The sequence below is a fragment of the Chroicocephalus ridibundus genome, chromosome 1, assembly GCF_963924245.1.
Source record: "Chroicocephalus ridibundus chromosome 1, bChrRid1.1, whole genome shotgun sequence".
NCBI lineage: Eukaryota > Metazoa > Chordata > Aves > Charadriiformes > Laridae > Chroicocephalus > Chroicocephalus ridibundus.
In genome coordinates this window covers 73,802,170-73,822,236 of record NC_086284.1, presented here as the reverse complement: position 1 = coordinate 73,822,236, position 20,067 = coordinate 73,802,170, and the positions used below count along the sequence as shown (strand labels likewise).

The 20,067-nt window shown below is 36.3% G+C and overlaps 1 protein-coding gene across 5 annotated transcripts in view; it reads right to left on the bottom strand.

The window, feature by feature from the left end:
- The window catches only part of REV1 (REV1 DNA directed polymerase), a 60,052-nt gene that overhangs the window by 13,963 nt on the left and 26,022 nt on the right, over window positions 1-20,067 (bottom strand). For 2 of the 5 annotated variants that reach the window (XM_063339588.1, XM_063339596.1), the window contains 9 exons: window positions 19,419-19,526; window positions 17,816-17,932; window positions 12,974-13,106; window positions 11,910-12,038; window positions 11,080-11,234; window positions 8,638-8,757; window positions 6,148-6,368; window positions 4,969-5,141; window positions 502-604 (listed from right to left, as the gene is read on the bottom strand). In XM_063339588.1, coding sequence (XP_063195658.1) covers window positions 502-604; window positions 4,969-5,141; window positions 6,148-6,368; window positions 8,638-8,757; window positions 11,080-11,234; window positions 11,910-12,038; window positions 12,974-13,106; window positions 17,816-17,932; window positions 19,419-19,526 — 1,259 coding nt within the window. Of the gene's footprint in view, window positions 1-501; window positions 605-4,968; window positions 5,142-6,147; window positions 6,369-8,637; window positions 8,758-11,079; window positions 11,235-11,909; window positions 12,039-12,973; window positions 13,107-14,595; window positions 14,910-17,815; window positions 17,933-19,418; window positions 19,527-20,067 lie in introns of those variants that run through there. The other 3 variants (XM_063339605.1, XM_063339615.1, XM_063339624.1) reach the window with 3 other exon arrangements.

Genomic DNA, 20,067 nt, shown 5'->3' with positions numbered 1-20,067 from the left:
ATAAACCATGATTCAAAAGAGCCAGCAATTCACCTTCAAACAAAGGCAAAACCATGGGCTGGCAACTTTTCTGGCTCCAAGACTTGCAGACAAGAGCAAAAACTCCTTTGATTGGCATTACAAGCAGCATTTATATTAGCTACTTAACTAATAACTGTGCAACAGTTTACAGAAAAATTTTAAGACAAAATAAAACTTACACGTGCTAACAGAACTGTAAAAGATCAGTCTAACTTTGTTACCTCAGTCTGTTTTAAATTGTCGATTAATCCAGACCACAATAAAATCTTTTTTTTTTACATTTATGGCTTTGTAACCATGTTTCTTAACGGTAAACATGCAAAACTTAGTATGATTACACAGCCTAATTTACATTACCTTTGTATTATCTACACTTTTGCTTAAGTTTGGTTATCGTCTACCCTGGAGAACTGAAAATTTATGGAAGACCACAAAGAAGACTGATAAAGAGAAAAAATTTCAGTTTTCCCATTAACTCACCCCTCGCATATCGGATATGTTCAGTTTCATTGTGTGAAACATGTTTAGTGTTTCTTTCCCAATTACTTTTGCACTGTCTGTTGCATGGTCTAGAGTCACAGTCCTAATAAAGAATAAAAAGGTATGGTTAAAAAGGAAACTGTTGCACAATTTCTAAAGACAACAACAATTCTGCATTTATTCCAGACAGGACTTCAAAGACAGACAGATCATAATTTCTTGGCATACAGAAATTGAACACTGTTCTTTCTCTTGTTCTGTGGTTTCTTTTCAAAGGTAATTAGAACTAGGCACATTCTACAGAAAAAAACCCAGATTACTTACTAATTGAACATTCTCAGTGTGTGGTCCACACATCAATTTGTCAAATATCGTATACATATATATATTAAAGCAATACAAAAATGTCTCACTTTATAGTACTCATAGAAATGCACTCATGCACTATCCTTCACTCAAGCTTGGTTCATAAAGACTTTGCTCAGTATTATTTCAGTTGCCAATTGTTAAATGTCTACAGCAAGAGTTTTGGAATGAACTCCGAGGGAGAAGCAGATATAGGCACGTGCATGTGGATTACAAATAACCTGTCTTAATGGTAACTACAAACAACATTCCAAATCCACATCTTACGCTCTAGGCAATTTTCTGCAACAGCTCTCTCACAAAATTACTTGGTTGTGAGTTTTACAAATTGCCGCCTGAGAGCTTGCAGGGCACTAATAGTGCTTGGTAGATCTGGATTCTTTAATAGTACATTTGAGACAGATAAGGACAGAATTTCAGGTAGCTAATCAAAAGTATGTGAGTGATGTAAAGTCTTTTCACAGAGGTAACCGATGCTGGTTTAACTCTGATAGAAAAAAGAAGTTCCACATTGGTGTTCTGACAGGGTGACATCCTAACAACTTACTAAACACTTTGGTGGTGTCTCCTTAACTCTTACTCTGTTTTTGAATCTGTCAGAAACCAACATGAATAGCCAAGTGGTTTCCAGAAAGGTCCGGCTCTGCCAAAATGAAAAGGAAAAACCTTCCTGCTGTGAATGATATGAAGACCTCCCTGAGCTTTACAGGTTACATTTTTAAGAAAAAGGAGATCAGTATCACAATTAAGATGCAGCTATGCAAAATATTAGGAAGAAATGCAGGTTGAGTCTAAAGGTACACACCATTTCAAAAGAATATTTTACAAAGGTCTACGCTGTGTTATCAGGACTTGATATCAATTATGCAGTAAAAATACCTTAATATCTCAGAAGTTGAATTTGATTTTGGAAGTGTCTGTTAAGAGTAAATCTTCAGCTCAAAAAATTTAGGATAGCCAGAAGACAAAAGCATAGACTGCTAGATTTTCTTCTTGATGTACCAATCCCAAAAGGTGATGAGCTTCTGATAGTGAAAGGTGAATTTTGTAATTTCAGTTTTTAACACAGCTGAATTGTATGTCACAAGCTCACAAGTATGAGACAGACCCTGTGCATGCAAGTCCTACCATTGAACTCTAACCTACTGAAAGAACGCACCCACCTCTTCAGTTATCAGCCACCCTGAGCAAATGACCCTTTGGTTCAGGAGAGAGTCATCTGTTAGAACAACCTGACATGGAGGGAACAGCAGAAAAGTCCTAGCTTCAAAGATGCCAAATGCACCGTCATACAAAAGCCAGGATCATCCCTTTGCCTAAGGAACAACTGCTTTGACACAGAAATGTCTGCCTGAAGAATAAACACGTATTTAGAAGGCTCTGAGACAAACTTATATGAAATAGCATATAACTACATGATGCTTTATGACTAGATTTCATTCTTGTGTTTTCAGTATGCAAGCGTATAAACAAATTTGAGATAAAAAAACCTTTAGTCAACATCATCCAGTCGAACAATAGGAAATGAAGAAGAATCAGAAATACATAATGGGTAAAAGTAACAGGACTGCTTGTGGAAGCTGAAGGCCCTACTCCTTTGACAGTGACCTATCAACTGACTACACAGGCAGAGTAATTGGGTTATCCCATTTCACCAGGGATGGGCAGCCAACCACAGGTAGCATCTCCATGAGATCAACAGGGCTGCAGTGAGACCAAGTAGAGACTTTATTACATTGATAATGATCCACAAGAAAAGAAAGGCAGTTCTGATGAGGAACTCATGACTATATGAAGAAACGTAACTGTGAAGGTCACGAGACAAGAACAAGTTGCGTTCTTCAACAGCTGAAACATGGGACACAGTCTCTGACCTTGAGATTTTTGAGATTCAACTTTCTTAGCTCCACTTTGGATGTTCATTGTCTTTTCTCTTCTAGGACCAAAAAAAATCTCTGCAGCCTTAGTGGTGAAACAACAGGAAAGACAGATTTGACACAAAGAAACAGGTCTGTGCTAAGCCGGACAACTGCAGCCCAAGGTGTTTGATGCCAGCTCCAATCTTCAGGATCCTGAGCGGCCTCTCAGTCTTTTGCAGCAAGTAATTCTGCAACTACTGCCCTAGTCAGTGGGATCAAGTGCACCCTCAGCAAGTTTGATGATGACACCAAGCTGAGTGGTGTGGTCAACAGGCCAGAGGGACAGGATGTCATCCAGAGGGACCTAGATGAGCTAGAGGTAGGCCCAAGCAAACCTTATGAAGTTCAACGAGGCCAAGTGCAAGGTCCTACACTTGGGTCGGGACAATCCTCATTATCAATACAGGCTGGGGGATGACGTGATAGAGAGCAGCCCTGCAGAAAAGGACTTGGGGGTACTGGTGGATGAAAAGCTGGACATGAGCCAACAATGTGTGCTTACAGCCCACAAGGCCAATTGCATCCTGGGCTGCATCAAAAGAAGCATGGCCAGCAGATCTGGAGAGGTGATTCTCCCCCTCTACTCTGCTCTTGTGAGACCCCATTTGCAGTACTGTGTCCAGCTCTGGAGCCCTCAGCACAAGAATTACATGGACCTGTTGGAGGAGGTCCAGAGGAGGGCCACGAAGATGATCCGACGGCTGGAGGACCTCTCCTATGAAGACAGGCTGAGAGAGTTGGGGTTGTTCAGCCTGAGGAAGAGAAGGATCTGCAGAGACCTCATAGCGGCCTTCCAGTACCTAAAGGGGGCCTACAAGAAAGCTGGGGAGGGGGTGTTTGCAAGGGCATGTAGTGATAGGACGAGGGGCAATGGTTTTAAACTAGAGCAGGGCAGATTTAGACTAAACATTAGGAAGAAGTTCTTTACAATGAGGGTGGTGAGACACTGGAACAGGTTGCCCAGAGAGGTGGTGGAGGCCCCATCCCCGGAGACATTCAAGGCCAGGCTTGATGAGGCTCTGAGCAATCTGATCTAGTTGAAGATGCCCCTGCTTACTGCAGGGGGTTGGACTAGATGAGCTTTAAAGGTCCCTTCCAACCCAACACATTCTATGATTCTATAGTCCTCATGTGCTCTAGACTTGTAGGAGAACAGTAGTGATCAGACACGCTTCTTGATAAGTACAAAGGCAATTTTCTTTGAGAACTGACTCCAACTGTCACAATCAGCATGTGATCAACAAACTATCAAGGGACAGCAGAAAGGCCCTCGAGCAAAAATAAAGTACACAACACTACACAGCTCCAAAAAAAGAAAACAGTCTGCAGCAGTAGAACATTTCAACTCAGCTGGTCACTGAAAGAAATTAAAATGCTGCTGCATGCATGTCATAGTGCAGGATGTAAAAATGTCTTCTACAAGTGCTGCAAAGGGAAAACCAGCTCCGATATTGTGCAAGCTGGAGAAATGTATGCCAACAATATACGTGTATCACTGTTTGAAGACAAACCCTATAAAAGATCAAACACCTTTATTAGCTAGTTATTTCATGAGACTACTATCAAGTTTAGGTCAACCTTAAGCTACAGATTATTAAAGTCAAAAAGGAAGAAGAAAAAAAATAAATCATTGAAAATATTTCACTAAATTACTTTAATTTTTAAGTAGCATCTACAGACACACAAGAGTACATTCCTTCAAGAAAGCAATTTCAAACCACAAAGAATGCACTTGTGCAGTCGTCTTCTTTCACATTCCCGCTTCCTCCGAAAACCACAAATTGTTTTTTCTATGCCCCAAAACTTTTCAGCTTCTGATGTATCTTCTTTTCCCTCCCCATCCTTCTCTTTGAAGAAACTCAAAGGCAAAAGACAACTGTTAAAATTGTTCTCTCTCTTATTTGGACACCTTAGTCTCTTCCTTCTTTCTCCTCCCAGTATGTTTTTTATCATTGGAGGATTTACATTCCATGCTGATGAGCAAAAGACCACATACGTACCCAAACACAGAGGACTTTTGGTAATAATACTCCTGATTTTGGCACAGGTTTGATATGTAGACAAAGAGGTACTAAGGACTTTAAAATTTCTGTCCTGTCTTCCTATAAGTTTTGGTGCTCAACATCCTGCAAAAGTGTGCTTACACCTACTACTGATCATTCTTTTTCCCATGCATAGTTACCTTGCAATATTATCACAGATTCCATGACCTCCATATTTTGCAGGCTCTACTGGTGCCCCAGCCTTTCTGACCATAATTTTAAGGGTCAATCGTTTACCCTTCATACCAGCAGCTTCAAGTCTACGTTGGATTTCTTCTGAAAGGCTCAGAAGGAAAGCTTCTGCTTCCTTAGGCTGAAGGGGAAAATCAACATGTTTAGATAATTACAAGTTTTCAAATATCGAAGGTAAATCATTAAGGGTTAACGCAACCCAGATTTTGTAAGCTGAAAAGAACAAGCTGACTCACAGAGGCAACTGTCTTACTTAAAGTGTTTCGTTTACATGGTAGGTTGCTGAAGTTAGGCAAGAAGGTAGATTCCTGTCCTAATGCTGAAATAAGTAGGAAATACTAAGTCCTTTTGGAAATAAGTCTTAAAAAAACTGAGAAGTATTTAGAAACACCAACACAGAATTGCAAGTCAAACTTTAAGCGTGCACCTAGAAGATGAGAAGCACAGGGCTTATAAGGAAGATCTTTTCCACTATGAGTGTAGTCAAGCAAGTGGAACAGGTTGCTCAGAGAATTTGTGCCGTCTTTGTTCTTGGAGGTCTCCAATGCCAGACTGGATAAATTCCTGAGCAACTGGTCTGATCTCATAGCCTCCCCTGCTTTGAGCAAAAGGCTAGACTATACAACATCACGCAGTGTCTCCCAACCTGATTTTTCAACAATTTCTATGAACGCTTAAGTTCTCAACAAAGAGCCAAGTTATTTTTTAATACAATTTTATCAACAACACTCTACCCCTACATTATTTGAAATAAGTCTAATAAAAATGTTGTACTGAAGCACCTGGTGATGGTTTTAAGCACTGCCATCTTTGAATAATCAGAATTTAAATGAAAGAGAATGCTAGGTGCAAACCTACTGCAGTTCTCTTTTTCTGTACCAGACTTGTATAATGCATGCAGAATAGCCAGCTAAGTTTGTGCAAGCTTCTTTTCAGTCCAATACTTTTGCAGTCTCTCTTCCCATTTTATCGTTTGGTCTCCTACTTCTTCATTTTCCTCATTTCTATTTGGTGGCTAAGATGGTGCTCTAACAGATCAAAGTGTAAGTGAAAATAACCAGAATATGAGAAGACTCTTCTACAGCTGAAAGAAGTCACTGCAGAAAAGAAAGTAAGTTTGAATTTACCTGTGTAAACCTTATTCCATAGTTGATTTCTGCTGAAACAGATTTTCTTTCTTTTTCTGTACGAACCGGTCGATCATCCAAACCACGACAAAATCTATAGAGCATCTGTCCTGTTTTTGGACCAAATTCTTTTTGCAGTTTTGACATTGAAGCACATTGCAGATCTCCACAGGTTTTAATTCCCAAAGAAGCCAGCTTAGATTCCATTGTCCTGCCAACTCCTAACAACAAAGCAATTAGTTCTGTTAGCTCTACGCAACTCTGAGCCAGTCACATTTTGAACAAATACAATTTGTCATTTTAAACTTACATTAGGTCATATCAAATTAATAAATAAATATACACTGTAAAAAATAAATTCCACTAAATGAAACATGGTTCAAACAGAAAGTTTTGCTGTCTTCACCTCTGTTTCTTTAATCTGTACTACATATTTAGTTTAAGATGTTATACTGCAGCGTGTTTCTTTATTTCTGGGTAAAATGTGAATGACATATAAGGTACTGCCTGTTACAGAGTACATAGCTCTGAACACCACAACACTCAGTCCAAAAAGAGTGTACAGCAAGTAATATGTTTTGCCATCAGATACAAGTGATTTAATCTAAAAGAAAACAACAAATATTTTGACTACTGTTCCACTGCTTCCTAGGTAGAAAAATATTTCAAGTAGAAGTGATAGCATACCTGTATCACTTGTGCTTTGAATTACCAAGCACTGGAAATTGTAGGTATCCATGGCAACAGCACATACCATAAGTGTGATAAACTTAAGTGTATTTCTGGGTTTTGGAGAGGTGGCCTGTTACTTCTGAAAAATATTAGTCCTATGAGTTTACACTACACCAAAGTCAGCAAAAGTTAGAAATCTCAGGTAATCAGCTTCTACCTTTCATAATCTGTTTCTTTGTCTAGGTGGTATTATTGACACAAACACTAACAAGTTTTTTACTATGAACATGCAAGTGAAGTCTGAAAACTTTAAAATATTCAAGTCATAGCAAAGTACTATATGAATAATTCTCTGTAGGAAAAATATCTCCCATAAGTTATGCCAAAAAGAAATGGTGCTGTGCTGTAAATGATGTTTGGCCATGGAAGCACCTTTCTATGTATGCTGTTCCTACCACTTTTCCATTTCAGCATCTATTGCTCTCTATTTTTTGTTTCCCTTCTCTTTTTTTTTCCCCCTTAAACATGGAAGCATACTATTTTGAACATTTAACACTAAGTAAGTGTGTACACAGGCAGGCTGAGCTCAGCTGATGACTAACATAGAAAGCATAAATGAGTGCTTACCCAGCACTTCTTGCACTATGTCTGTGTCACATTATACTACTGAAGTATTGAATGACAACATAATACAGAGTTACATGCCAGAAAACTCTTTAGCTTAGAACTCTTAAGTATTTTCCTGGAACAATAAGAAAAATACAATAAAGCCTGTTTTCATACAGGTGTATTTGGTATGTCCTCCCGGTCTATCACTCTCCCATCACCGTAACTCCAGTTCCCTGCCATGTCTCTGTGAATTCTGCTATGCCTTGAAGAACCTCCCTAAAATCTGTGGGCCAAAAATGCTTCTTTCCTCACCTCAAGCTTTCTCTTAGGTCTTCTCGTCCACAGGCACCCTACTCAATCATTCCATTGAGCATGACTGAGAACGGTACTGAAATACCCTTCTCTCTCCCATCTGACCAAGAAATGCAGGACAAAACCCATGTACTGTGGCTATACATACAATGAGTGGGAACTATTGCCAAAATGTACAATAGTTGAATTTTGCCTGCCTGTCCCTCAAAGGATGTACTCATTTGGGTCACTCTCTTCTGTCAAGCTATCATTCTTCACAAAACATGTGGATACATTATGTCATTAGAACTTCTATTTCTCAGTTAAGATTTAGCTGAAACTGCCAAACAGTTCATAAAATTATTAGTACTGTCATATTTGAAAATTATAAATCATAATCATTGCTATAATAAGTTCCTCAGACAGCTAGGCAAAAACCAGTTGGAATCTCATAAAGCTGTTGTTGTTCTTTAAAAGAATCAACACATTCTGTCACAGCTTGCAGTATACCATTAATTAAAGATCCTTACACAAAAAAATAGTTCTAAGCAAACCCTGCCTCTCTCAGTGGTAAGTACCTGATGTTACTCATTTTATTAAATTCATTATGATACAGCAAGCTAGTACTCAGTTAAAATGACTCATCTAAATAATTTGATTAAAGAATAAAAGGCTGCCTAACATACTAAACTTTGAGCTTCTTCCATAGATCATGCTGTGTGAATCTATAAAATTCTTTACTAAAAAGGATGTCTCTCAAAGGTACAAAAAGGTCACAGAAATTCTTTTCAGTAGTTTTGAGAAATCAGTGTATCTTCTTTTTTTCGGATCATAACCATGGATTAGCATCTAATCATGTTTATTCCAGAACACAGATTTGTAGCTGAACTTTTAGTGTCCTCTAAAAGAAAGCAGTACCTGGAAGACTGGTAACAAGTTGCCCTCTGATAAAATCATCCACTTCTTCAGGTTTTAAGTGATACTGTCCATCTGGTTTTGCTTTACGAGTTGCCATTCTGGCCAGCAGAATATTGGAACCTGTAAAATCAAATTAAAGTATGTCTGTGGTAAATTCTGTCTTCTCAGAAAGAATGCTGCAGTTCAACAGTCAAGGAAAAAATACAGAAAGTACAGTCAAATTCTTTATCTTTCACAGCAGTGTAACTGTAGTGGTAACCAACCAACCAAAAAACCCCACCAAAACAACCATTAAATAAGTGCAAGACACTTCACTAGGAACAGTGAATTTATTTGTCTTGGTTGTGTTCTACACATACAGAGGCACAGATAAACACTTACGTGCAAATGGATAAAAAATTTCGAAGTGTAATATTTTAACACTGTGGAACTTCAAAAAATCCACTGTGGTCAATGTGAATAATACTTAGGTGACAATTCTATCGAGTATATTATATGCAAAATACTGGAATTAAGCTAATATTTGGGCCTGAGTAGTCACTAAAAAGATCCAATGACTTTATTAAATTATTACATGCACTCAAACTGTGGTGGGAACAAGATCTATTTAATCTTTTTTTTCTTCCCTGTTCATAGGCTTATTCATGCCCAGCCAGTAAGACCTCTGAAAAGATACCCAAACACATTCATTATTGCCAAACACCCCGTTCTAAGATAAAGCAAACTAATAAAAGGTCAGAGGAATTGACAACTCACAGCACTGTGTGTTACTATTGCTCTTCTTCTTATGTTCTCCACCTACATTCACATTCTTTTGTCTATTCTAAAACTTTAGTCAATAAGAACAGTAACAGAGTTTTATGTGCACTGTTTCTCCTCAGAGGTTAAATTGATGAAACAATTAATGACAGATTCCTCATTCAATTTCCTGTTTAACTTTGGGGATCCATGTTTAGTCTATAGAGTACTGAAGAGTTTTGATCCTCTTATCTATCAAACGTACCAACATAGCCTCTAATACCATGAAATCTCAGTGATCTACCTTCTGCAACGTATTATTCCCACAACATTGAAGTAAAGTAGGAAAAAAACTAACACCTCACCTAACAAATGAGAAGCCAAGATACAGGATGTTTATTGATGAGCGTTTAATCTTTCACTAGCATTGTTTTAAACCAGTTTAGCCACTAAAATCTCTAGGGTAAAACTTAAATTTATTCAACTGCCGTAAGCATGTCCTTCTTTAATTTATCTCTAATCAGACAACAGTGTTGAGAGCTCTCGAGATCTCAACAGTATAACAGTATCTATTCAAATTTACATTTTATTATACTAGTACAACTTTCTCATTGGGCAACATATAAATCACTTACACAAGATTTATGTTTCTGGCAGACTATGTTTTTGAAATAAGGTCTCTACATTCATGTAATAGTACAGTACTTACAAATGTAAGAGTACAATTGTTTCCTCTGATTTTTTTACTTAATGATGAATTATGAGTGAAGAGACAAAGTCCTTGTTGTGTACCTACCACATGAATTTCTAGAAAGGATACTGAAATTATTTTCCAGTATTTCACACAAACTGATTATTAGAGAAAAAAAAATTGCTTATAGGTATTTGTCTCTTTCAATCAGTAAGAGAATTATGATATCAGATTAGAAAATAATGGTTTAAAAACTAATCCCACTCTTTCTATAGAAAAAACAAACACCCTAAATAAGCATATAAAAGAGATTACAAACGTGTTTCAAGTCAAAACAAGACACAAACAGGAATCCAGGCAATTACAGTCTCTGTACTCTGATATCATAAGAAATAAAAGAATTCTGCTTACAGTAATGGATTTCAGCTTGTCTCACAAGTGGATTTCACACACTTATATAAACTCAGTATATTTATTTACAGATACTCAACAATAGTATTAATTAGGGACAAAACCAAAGGAGAAAGGAAGGGGCTAAGTGAAAAGAAATCAAGGAAGTCCTTACAGATGTGTGATTTCATATACAATACCTATTACAAATCACACAACTGTTTGCTCTCAATACTTTCTAATAATTACCCTAAATCATGCCATCCTGTAACTCTTACTGTTATCTCCAATAAGGAACAGAATCTGTGCTCAATTTTCCATCTGGAAAAACGGAAGTTTTCCACTGGAAAAATATGGTAGCATTTCATAAAAATTAATGTAAGAATATAATAGATGGAATTTTAGCATGCTGTTCAGACAACAAAGGAGAAGTGACAGCAATTTTTGCTTAAAACCTTCCACTGATGAAGTTTTTTTTTCGTTTTTATTTACACTAATTTAATGTAAATGGAAATAATATTCCACATCGCAAAAGCACTTAGATTTTTATTATCTTACATAGTTTTCATACACCTAACAATAGCAGGCACTGCTTGTAATCAGAAACGAAATAAAGTACTTACCCATCCCAACCGAAGCAGTACATTTAGTTTGGGCTTTGATTTCGGTGCGGATAGCATTTGCAAGTTCATCAGGAGTCAGTCTGGTCTCTGTAAGGATTTCAGTGATATCTACTAGTGCTTCATCACAACTGACTGCTTCGATGTTATGAGTATAGCTATCAATACAAAGTAAAGGAGGTGAAACACCAGCAACAGCTCACCATCTGTTAAAACAAATATGTAGCAAATAAAGTCTTCCTTTTGTGGTGGCATTTCCCTGCTTATTTTGTATTACACATCACTTACATATTAAAAATGCTAAACCAGTGAATTACAGTAACATTACTAATGTAGGACTAATTTCAACATGCATCATGATTATAAAGGAACAACTGGCGTAGTTGAATACTTATTTATCATTGACAATAACAAATTTTCAGTTTTGTTCAAGTGCATTTTAAACCAGAAAGTAGTTTCTAATAGATGTTACACCAATAACCCATTCTTAAGTTACTCAAAAAAACCTCTTGGAAGAATCTCACTAATAAGCAGGGATCTGCTTCTCATAGTGTAATCAGTAAAAAAAATAACAATGACTCCTTTGGAACTCAAATCTTTACTGTTTACAGGATTTGTCTTTAAAAGAAGAGAATGCTCAGAAACAGCACAGTGCTCAAAATAACCAAAATACTGCAAAAGGAAGATCTCAGATAGGAATGGCTTCATTGAAGCTAAAGAGTAACACGGAGATGAAAATACTAAAAACTGAATAATGGCATTTAGCTGTGCCAAGTGAAATATGCTTGATAACCTTACCATGAAAGATCATGTAAACAAATATTACATGTTACCTTGCTAATATTTCATATACTGTCCGTGCAACTTCTTTGTATGCATCAAAATCATATGAAACTGCTTGAAGATCTGGACACAACTTTTTTGCTTGTCCAAAAAACATTCCATTCTTTATGCCGATTTGTCTAAAATGAATTAATAAAAAAACACCAAATAAATAGAGTACCAACTTTTCAACAAATTAATATGGAGTATTTCCAAATGAAGTCATTCTCTTTTCCCACAAAAATGAATTATCAATGACAAGGAATTTAGTCCAACTGCTAGCAATGTAATAGGTAAGAAACCTAACTGCAAATAAAGTATTTGAATTAGCTGTATAATATTCAGGCATGCACCATGGATAGCCTGCCTTTGAGAACATGCTTAAGACAAAGTCTCCAGAAAGCACTACATGCTATCTTCTGTTTCAAATTAAAACACACATATATTACAGTGACTAAGGTCTTACATTCCACTGTGCAAGCTTACAGAATTATGCTCCCGCAATAAATAAACTCGTAACTTTTTAAGATACAAATATAAGCCTGCCTATCCTAGCACGCTTGAAAAAGGTTCTGAATATGAATGAAGTGGTAGGTGTCCCTGCCCACGGCAGGCGGGTTGGAGCTAGATGATCTTTAAGGTCCCTTCCAACCTGAACCATTCTATGGTTCTATGAATAATTTCTGGAGTATTATTTCCATAAGGTAAGAAAACTGTATTTCCAACACTGTGCTTGTATTTATAAGAAGTTGTTTCATATTCTGAACATTTTTTATCTATGCTATTGGGGATGCTCAACATAATCTGCCCAAGAAATGGTTTTAAGTTTAGTAATCACACTTACTGTCTGATTTTAACTAAAACCTTCAGTAACAAAGTGTTCTTAATCCCATAAAAGCAGCATCTATAGGGAAGATCTTGTGTTAAATTCTAACAATTACAACTTCTGAAATCATAAAAAAGAACTCCTCTCTAAATAAATGTAATGAAACTGACTTAACAACTGCTACTTTTGGACGTTTTATGCCTACCTGTATGAGATTTTCAAGGAACCTGACAGGTAACTTTTACTTACCTGGCTTCATAACTACAAGAAGCTATTTCAGCCATGGACAGAACAGTGAGATCAAAGTCAGCTCCATTCACATGTGTGGAATCCGGATGCTCCCAGCCTGATGAGTCCAGCTTATCAGGTACTCTAATTTCTGCTTGGAAAATAACATTTGTATTTTTTTAATGTTATTTTTCCTAACAGTTTAACAGAATGAACGTGAACAAAAAAAAACCTATGGATTTTATTTTATACAATTTCTATACTGCTACCTGTTGATGAAGAGGTTCTTAAAACTATATTGATTCACAACATGGTTCAGAAAAAAACTCATAAACAACAGACACACTACACCTCCCTTCCCTCCCTGGAATCTCTCTCTGCAGATAGGTCTGTACGTATTATTGAGAAGAATATTAAGCTACAGAAAAATATTATTTCCTCCCAAATAGACAACAGCTTGTTGGTGACTACATACACCATACTGTAAAATAAGACTGATCTCAGTTAGCTTTAATGACAATAAAAATGATCAAACACTTGAGGCTAACTGCTAGAACCATATCCTGCAAACAGATGCAAGACACTCAAAAATTTATTATCAACCGCTTGGCTGAACAAGAGGACACTTTGCTACATTCCTTTTTATAAAAAGCACAACCACCACAAGAACACAGAAATTAAATTCAGAATATAAACCCACTTTTTATCATACTTACAACCTCTGACTTAAAACTATTTTTCTAATAATCTAGATACTACAAAGTGATTTTTAAGAAGTGAAATAACCAGAATGCTAATTAGCTTAAATTAGAAAACACTAGCTAGAAACTTATATTTCCTTTAACGCTCTTATGGGGATATTAATTGACAAAACAACTGCTGTTACTTCCGAGTAATTCTTTTACTAGGATACGTCACATTCTTTCAAGTATCACCATAGATTTATCTTGGATCAAAATGACACAACTATAAATACTGCAACCCCAGACTTAAAATGAGACAGACCTTCCCTAATTCTATACAACTTTACTGCATGTTCTTAGATCAATTTTAAAGTGTCCTCCAGGCCCAGTGCATACTAGGTACTAAAGCAGAATTCCATGACACTGAATACCGGAATCATGTAAAGCATTTTCTGTGCCTTTCTATTTGGGTTTTCACAGTACTTAAACCTTGAAAGATACATATAGATCAGCCTGAAAACATGACTAGATGCAAAAACTACTATGCCCTCCCAAACTCCCCATCAGAATCAAACCAACAAGGTATTATTAAAGACCAAAGGTTTCCATTTACTTAAAATGAAATATAGTATGTATGTTATAGCTTATTTTCTTTACTGTAGTCTATTTAATACCATACACCTCTGTAATATAATGAACAGGGAGTTTTCTTCAGAGCGACACAATGTCTAATCATATTTCATGGTACTGGTAACTTGCACACTGACAATCTGACTGAAAGGAAACGTGGTGCGCTATGTGCACATATCAGACCAGAGGAAGTGTTGTAATGAGTGAGTGGAGACAGCAGGAGTAGAGCCTGACTCATGTGAAAAACTGCTTTTATTCAGAATTTCTGCTAAATTTGTGCACCTTTTTAGGTCTTAAATATTTTAACTTATGATGAGCTCAGTAAGTTACCTAAGATGTCTGCAACTGAAAATTAGAGCAAAATTATGCCCCAAATAAAGATAAGAATGACAAGAACAATTTCTTTCGTCCATGCCTTCCTGTGCCCTGGCCTGAGATGATGCTGTCATCTTGTCTATCTTCACTGGACTCGTCGACTTTTTCCACATCGCAGCAGAGCAGATCCCCCCATGAGCTGATGGAGCCACTTCATGTGAAATTCAGGGCAATGCAGAACACATTGTCCTCAATGGAAGGCAAGGTAGAGAACCTCTCATCAAAAGCTGGGAAACTAGACAGGCACATGGTGAATGTGGAGCAACGGATGGAGAAATCAGAGGCCAGGACCCAAGTCTGTGAAAAAGAAATCGCTGAGAATAAATCTGTGACTAATATGATGGTTAAAATCTGCTGCTCTTTAGAATGAAAAAAGGGAGATACTAGGGTTGAGGGAAAGGAAGCCTAGAAAACATTCACAACTTGGGCATCCTGGCCATGGAAAAGAGACCCCAGACTATGAATCCTGATTAACATATGTTAATTTTCTATCTTTAGAACATGAATGTTAAAGATGGCACGTATGTAGAGAAGTAATTTCTACTACCTGGAAAGGCTATCTCCAATTTGGAGATTTAGGGTGAGAATGATAGCAAGTTTTTAAATTTAAAAGTTATGCATTTTTGGATGAATTCAAACAAGAAAAAGAAAGTATTTCATAAAAGATTCAAGATTCTATTGACACTAGATATTTGCCTACAACGCAGATCAAAGGTGGGAACCAGTATCACTAAAGAAGTAATTTGCAAAAAAAGAAGTAGCTGAAGCAGCAGAATTCAGTATTTGGTCAAAATGATTCATAAGGGTTTGGTTTTGTTTGCTTATGTTTGGTTTTGTTTGGTTTGGTTCTTTTTTTAATTTGGAACATTTTTCTTAATAAGCAAGACCTGGAGAAGGCAAAATCAGAGAACAGCCTAGAAAGCATGAAGCATCAAAAAATGAAGTGGGTTCCACATTGAAGCATGGATGTAAAAATATGCTCACGTTCAAAATTGGTCCCAACTACCTTCTGATTTCATTTATGTAACATGTCCCCAAACAGAATAGTATATGTTTAACAGCACAATTTAGCATTCTGTATTTTTTATATTTTAGAAAAAAGTACTTTTCCATGTGATACATGTGCCTACTGGACCATATTTACCTCTGGCATGACACAATTAAACGCATGCTGTGAAGTGTTTCACATACACTAAGATACTGTGATGTTAGAGAAGCCTAACCTGCAATTCCATCTTTTTGTCTAAGACCATAACTAACTGTAATTTCTTTTCCCCAAAAGGAAGACAAGCCATGTACTTATGAGAATGCAAGCAGAAACAATAGGTTATATTTTGTGTTGATAAAAACATTGTACATGGAGATAAAAATTAATAAAGAGACTGAAAAAAAATTTTTGAACTGCAGCTAATGAGATAGAGACTATAAAAAGAGTGTTAGGAAAAAATCCTTTCACCAAAACAACAGGTTGCACAATCAGACTAAGTATCAAGAAAGAAAGAGCTAGCTGCCTGCTTGCGTGCAAGCCAGTGAGACTGGATGCTGAAGTAAAAGAAATGAATGTGAGGATATCCAGAAACAGCTGCTGCAGTAAGAAACTGAGTTTGTTATACAATAAGGCTGAAATCTGCTGTACCCTTAAGCAATAAATATAGTGGAAGAGATACTACTGAGTTTGTGAATTGCAAAGAATGTGCTAGATATCAGCTTAACTTCTGTAATTTAACTGCCTCACTCTCCAAACATCACTTGATTGTATAAAGTCCCACCCTTATTCAGTATAAGGTCCTAACAAAAGTTACAAAGTCACTGTATAAAACTGAACTACCAATAATTAGTTCATACACAAGCTATACTACAGAAAATCCAACTCCATAAAAGCCACAGCTATCCTTGTAACGCACTTCTACATGACACTGCAAACAACACAGCAGAAGCTAAGTCTGGAGCATCCTGAAAAGTCCTTAAAATGTTAAAGGCCAGCGGGTTTCACAAACATGTGTTCTACCTCAGTTTTGAAGTGTTCTTAAACTACAGCAAAAATAAAAATAAAAATAAGATAGCATCAACTCCTGCAATACATTGTCTCCAAATGTCTTTGAAAAATGTCAATTTATTAGAGGTTTGTTTGATTTTTTCTATAAAGTACTAACCTTTCAGAAATAACCATGGAAGAACAACCTGTCTTTTTCTACCTCTTGTATCTCACCAAGGCGTAAACTTTACAACAATAGTACTTGCTACCACAAGGTTGGTAAAAAGTGCGTATATGAGGGACAGCTGCTATTTCAGTTTAGATTTGGAAGTTGAGTTTCTCCTTTGTCCCTTGTATATGTACTTTTTACCAACCTTGTGGTAAAAACTAAGTTTCAAGATGATTAATCAGACTGTTGGAGAAAAAAAGAGAAACAAGTCGCCAATGTTTAGCAATATACTTTTCTCATATTAAATGCAGTTCAGGCAGTATAATAATAATAAAACTTGGTAGTAAAAGTAGGTTTTGTTTACATTAGTATACTACTTCCTGAAGACACAGAAAGTAACCAATTTCTGAATTACTGCAGGGAAGTAAGGAATTCTCAGACTACGACAGATGCTCTGGTTTTGAGGAAACAAAGTACTGGAGAGACAGAACTCATGAAGTTGCACAGACTTTCCAGAAACCTAAAATGCTCTAAGTACCACCCAAATTAACTCATTGTACACAGATATTGTACACATGCAATTCCAAAGCCAACTTCGAACAATCAATTTCTCACTGGCCATGTGCTGTCATTTTACAGTAAAAAAACTTTAGTAGCATTTTAAAATTTATTTTGTACCTTCTTCTCTATAATAGACTTATTCAGAATGGAATTTGTACTTATTTCTTACTTTAAAAAAATTACTTAACATTATACTTTACACTCAACTTCAATGGAAGTGAGTAAAACCTAAAATTACTCTAAAGTAATTCACCTGTACTGAGCAAAGTTAGCAAGAAGTCACACTGGCATGTTATTACTGAGGCCACAGAGCACCGTGTTTTCCAAAGCTATTTCTTTTCTGAAATTCCCCGCATGAAAAAAAAACCTAATTTATCCACCATGTACTTTATTAATAATTTTAAGAAAAAAGTCTTCCATAACAAAAGTTAAAAACATACAGACAAACAGACAGACAGACTTATCTGTACCTGCTTTGCCATTCAATAGCTTATTCTGGTAATATTGCTGTTCAAGCTGGGGGTTTGCACCAGGGCGCAGCGGTGCCTTTCCTGCACCTCTGTTACTAGTTACAGCTACTGGTTTTCCTGTGGAGAAGAAATGCAGGTACTTGTAAGTCAACATCTATAACAGCTTACATTTTAATAATAGCACAACTAGGGTAAGATCATAAAGATGTCTGCTTTTTTTTTTTATAATTTCTTTCAAGCTTATACGCTCTTATAGCATAAAGGCGGAAACAGCTATGAAAGTGACTTTCCATTGTGACTATGAATTTGCTGTCTTAATTGCAGTCAAGTGTAAATAAGTAAAGCTTTTTAAGAGTGAAAATACAGCCACACTTGTTTGTCTTCAATAACAAGTATAAATGGAAGCTGTGAAACTTCACCAATGCCCTAATGATTCATTAGTTTAAGACACAGCAAACACTACTGATTTTAAATACTTCATCATGTTTATTAGCTTAAGTAAATGAGAAGAGTATACACATATGAACACACTCAAGTTTCACTTGTTTAAATAACTGCACAAAATAAAATCTTTAGTAAATTTTTGACTTTTTAGCAATATCAACACCTATGTATTTTTTCTAGAGGAACTTTTTCTGTGGAACAGAAAAAGTATTTGCAGAAAAGCCTTAGGTTCTTTATATTCCAGTGATGGCATTTGAAACTTGGCAGGAAATAAAGTTTTAAAGACCCAAACGTACCAGCAGTATCTTTGATACAGTTGCTCCTGCCTTTGAACAGAAGAGAGCAAAGGAATCCTATATACAGCTTACTCTTCTTTCCCAAGGTCTACAATAGCTGGGTGTCAGATGGTCCCCATTGCACAAAATCTTCAGACTTGTGCATCACCAGAATTCAGCGTTAGCACAGAAAAACTAGCATCTCCATTTCTGAATGGTATACTTACAGAAAAAAAACACCAAAACTTGCTAAGGAGCTCCACTAACTCTTCCTATGCTCTAAGGATGATCACACAACTCAGACTTCTAAATGCCAATGTTCATCTTACAGCTCTTATTACACTTCATGTGCAAGAGCTTAGATAGAAAATGGAAGGCAAAGCAAATTTCCCTTGAAAAAGATGAATCAGGCAAAGAGGCAATTAATTCTCAGACTTAACCTTTCCACTTTTCTAGTTAAACAAATCTCCCTACATTACTTCAGGAATATTATTAGGATATCTCATTCATTTTTATTTTTTTTTTAAACAAAGAGTGATCAAAACCCGCTTTTGGTACAACGAGAATTTGATCTCTGGATTTCTAATATGTTAAGTCTCAGTAAGACATGTGCAATGTTACAGAGAATGGTTACTCCAGATTTTACTTCTCTCTTCTTACTTTAGATACTGAAAGGAGACAGCAAGGAGAATTCCATTTTTTTCTTCCACTTGCTTTTGGATTTTGAGAAAGTAAGCAGGAATATGAAAGCTGTATGGTCTACCAAAGATGCCAGAAAAAGAGATGAACATGCAAAGTTCATTTTGTAAGTGTGCAAGTTTGGTTTTGGTTTTTTTTTTTTTTTTTTTTTTTTAAAGGCTTAACATGTAGAATTAAATACTGACCTTTGAGATCTGGTCTATTTCGGATAGCCACAGACACAAAGAAGCAATCCATATCCACGTGCATTATACAGCTCTGTGGCTTGGCTGAGGTCGCAACAGACACATTACCTAGTATGAAGATACACCAATAGAAAACTTGAACCCTAATTTATATACTTTGGTACAACTCACAGTAGTCATCAAGGACTATTATCGAGTTTTTACCACCTTAAATTATAAAGATTTTTGTTTCTTCTCACCAAGAAGATATTTACATTTACAAAATTCTGAGAAATGTGAATGTTAATAGTAGACAAACAGCCTAAAACAATGCATCAACTTAAAGTTTCTATTTTATTTTCTCATAATTAACACCTTCTACCTAACAAGGTATATAAAACTCTTACTAACAAAAAAAAAATTAGATTTTAGTTCACTTCTAAATGTTACTCATCTTCTAAATTTTCACACTGAACTATAAGCAGCAAGGTTTTTTCTTCTGTTTTTTCCCTTTAGATTTTCACGCAGCAACTACAGACTTGCGTATAGTGTTATTTTTCCCCTTGATCAGTCCACACATCTTGGTAAAGTCAGGAATATTATTTCTGCAAGGAAAAACTGAATATAAACCAGAGTATCACATTATGTCACATTTTAAGTTAAAAAACCC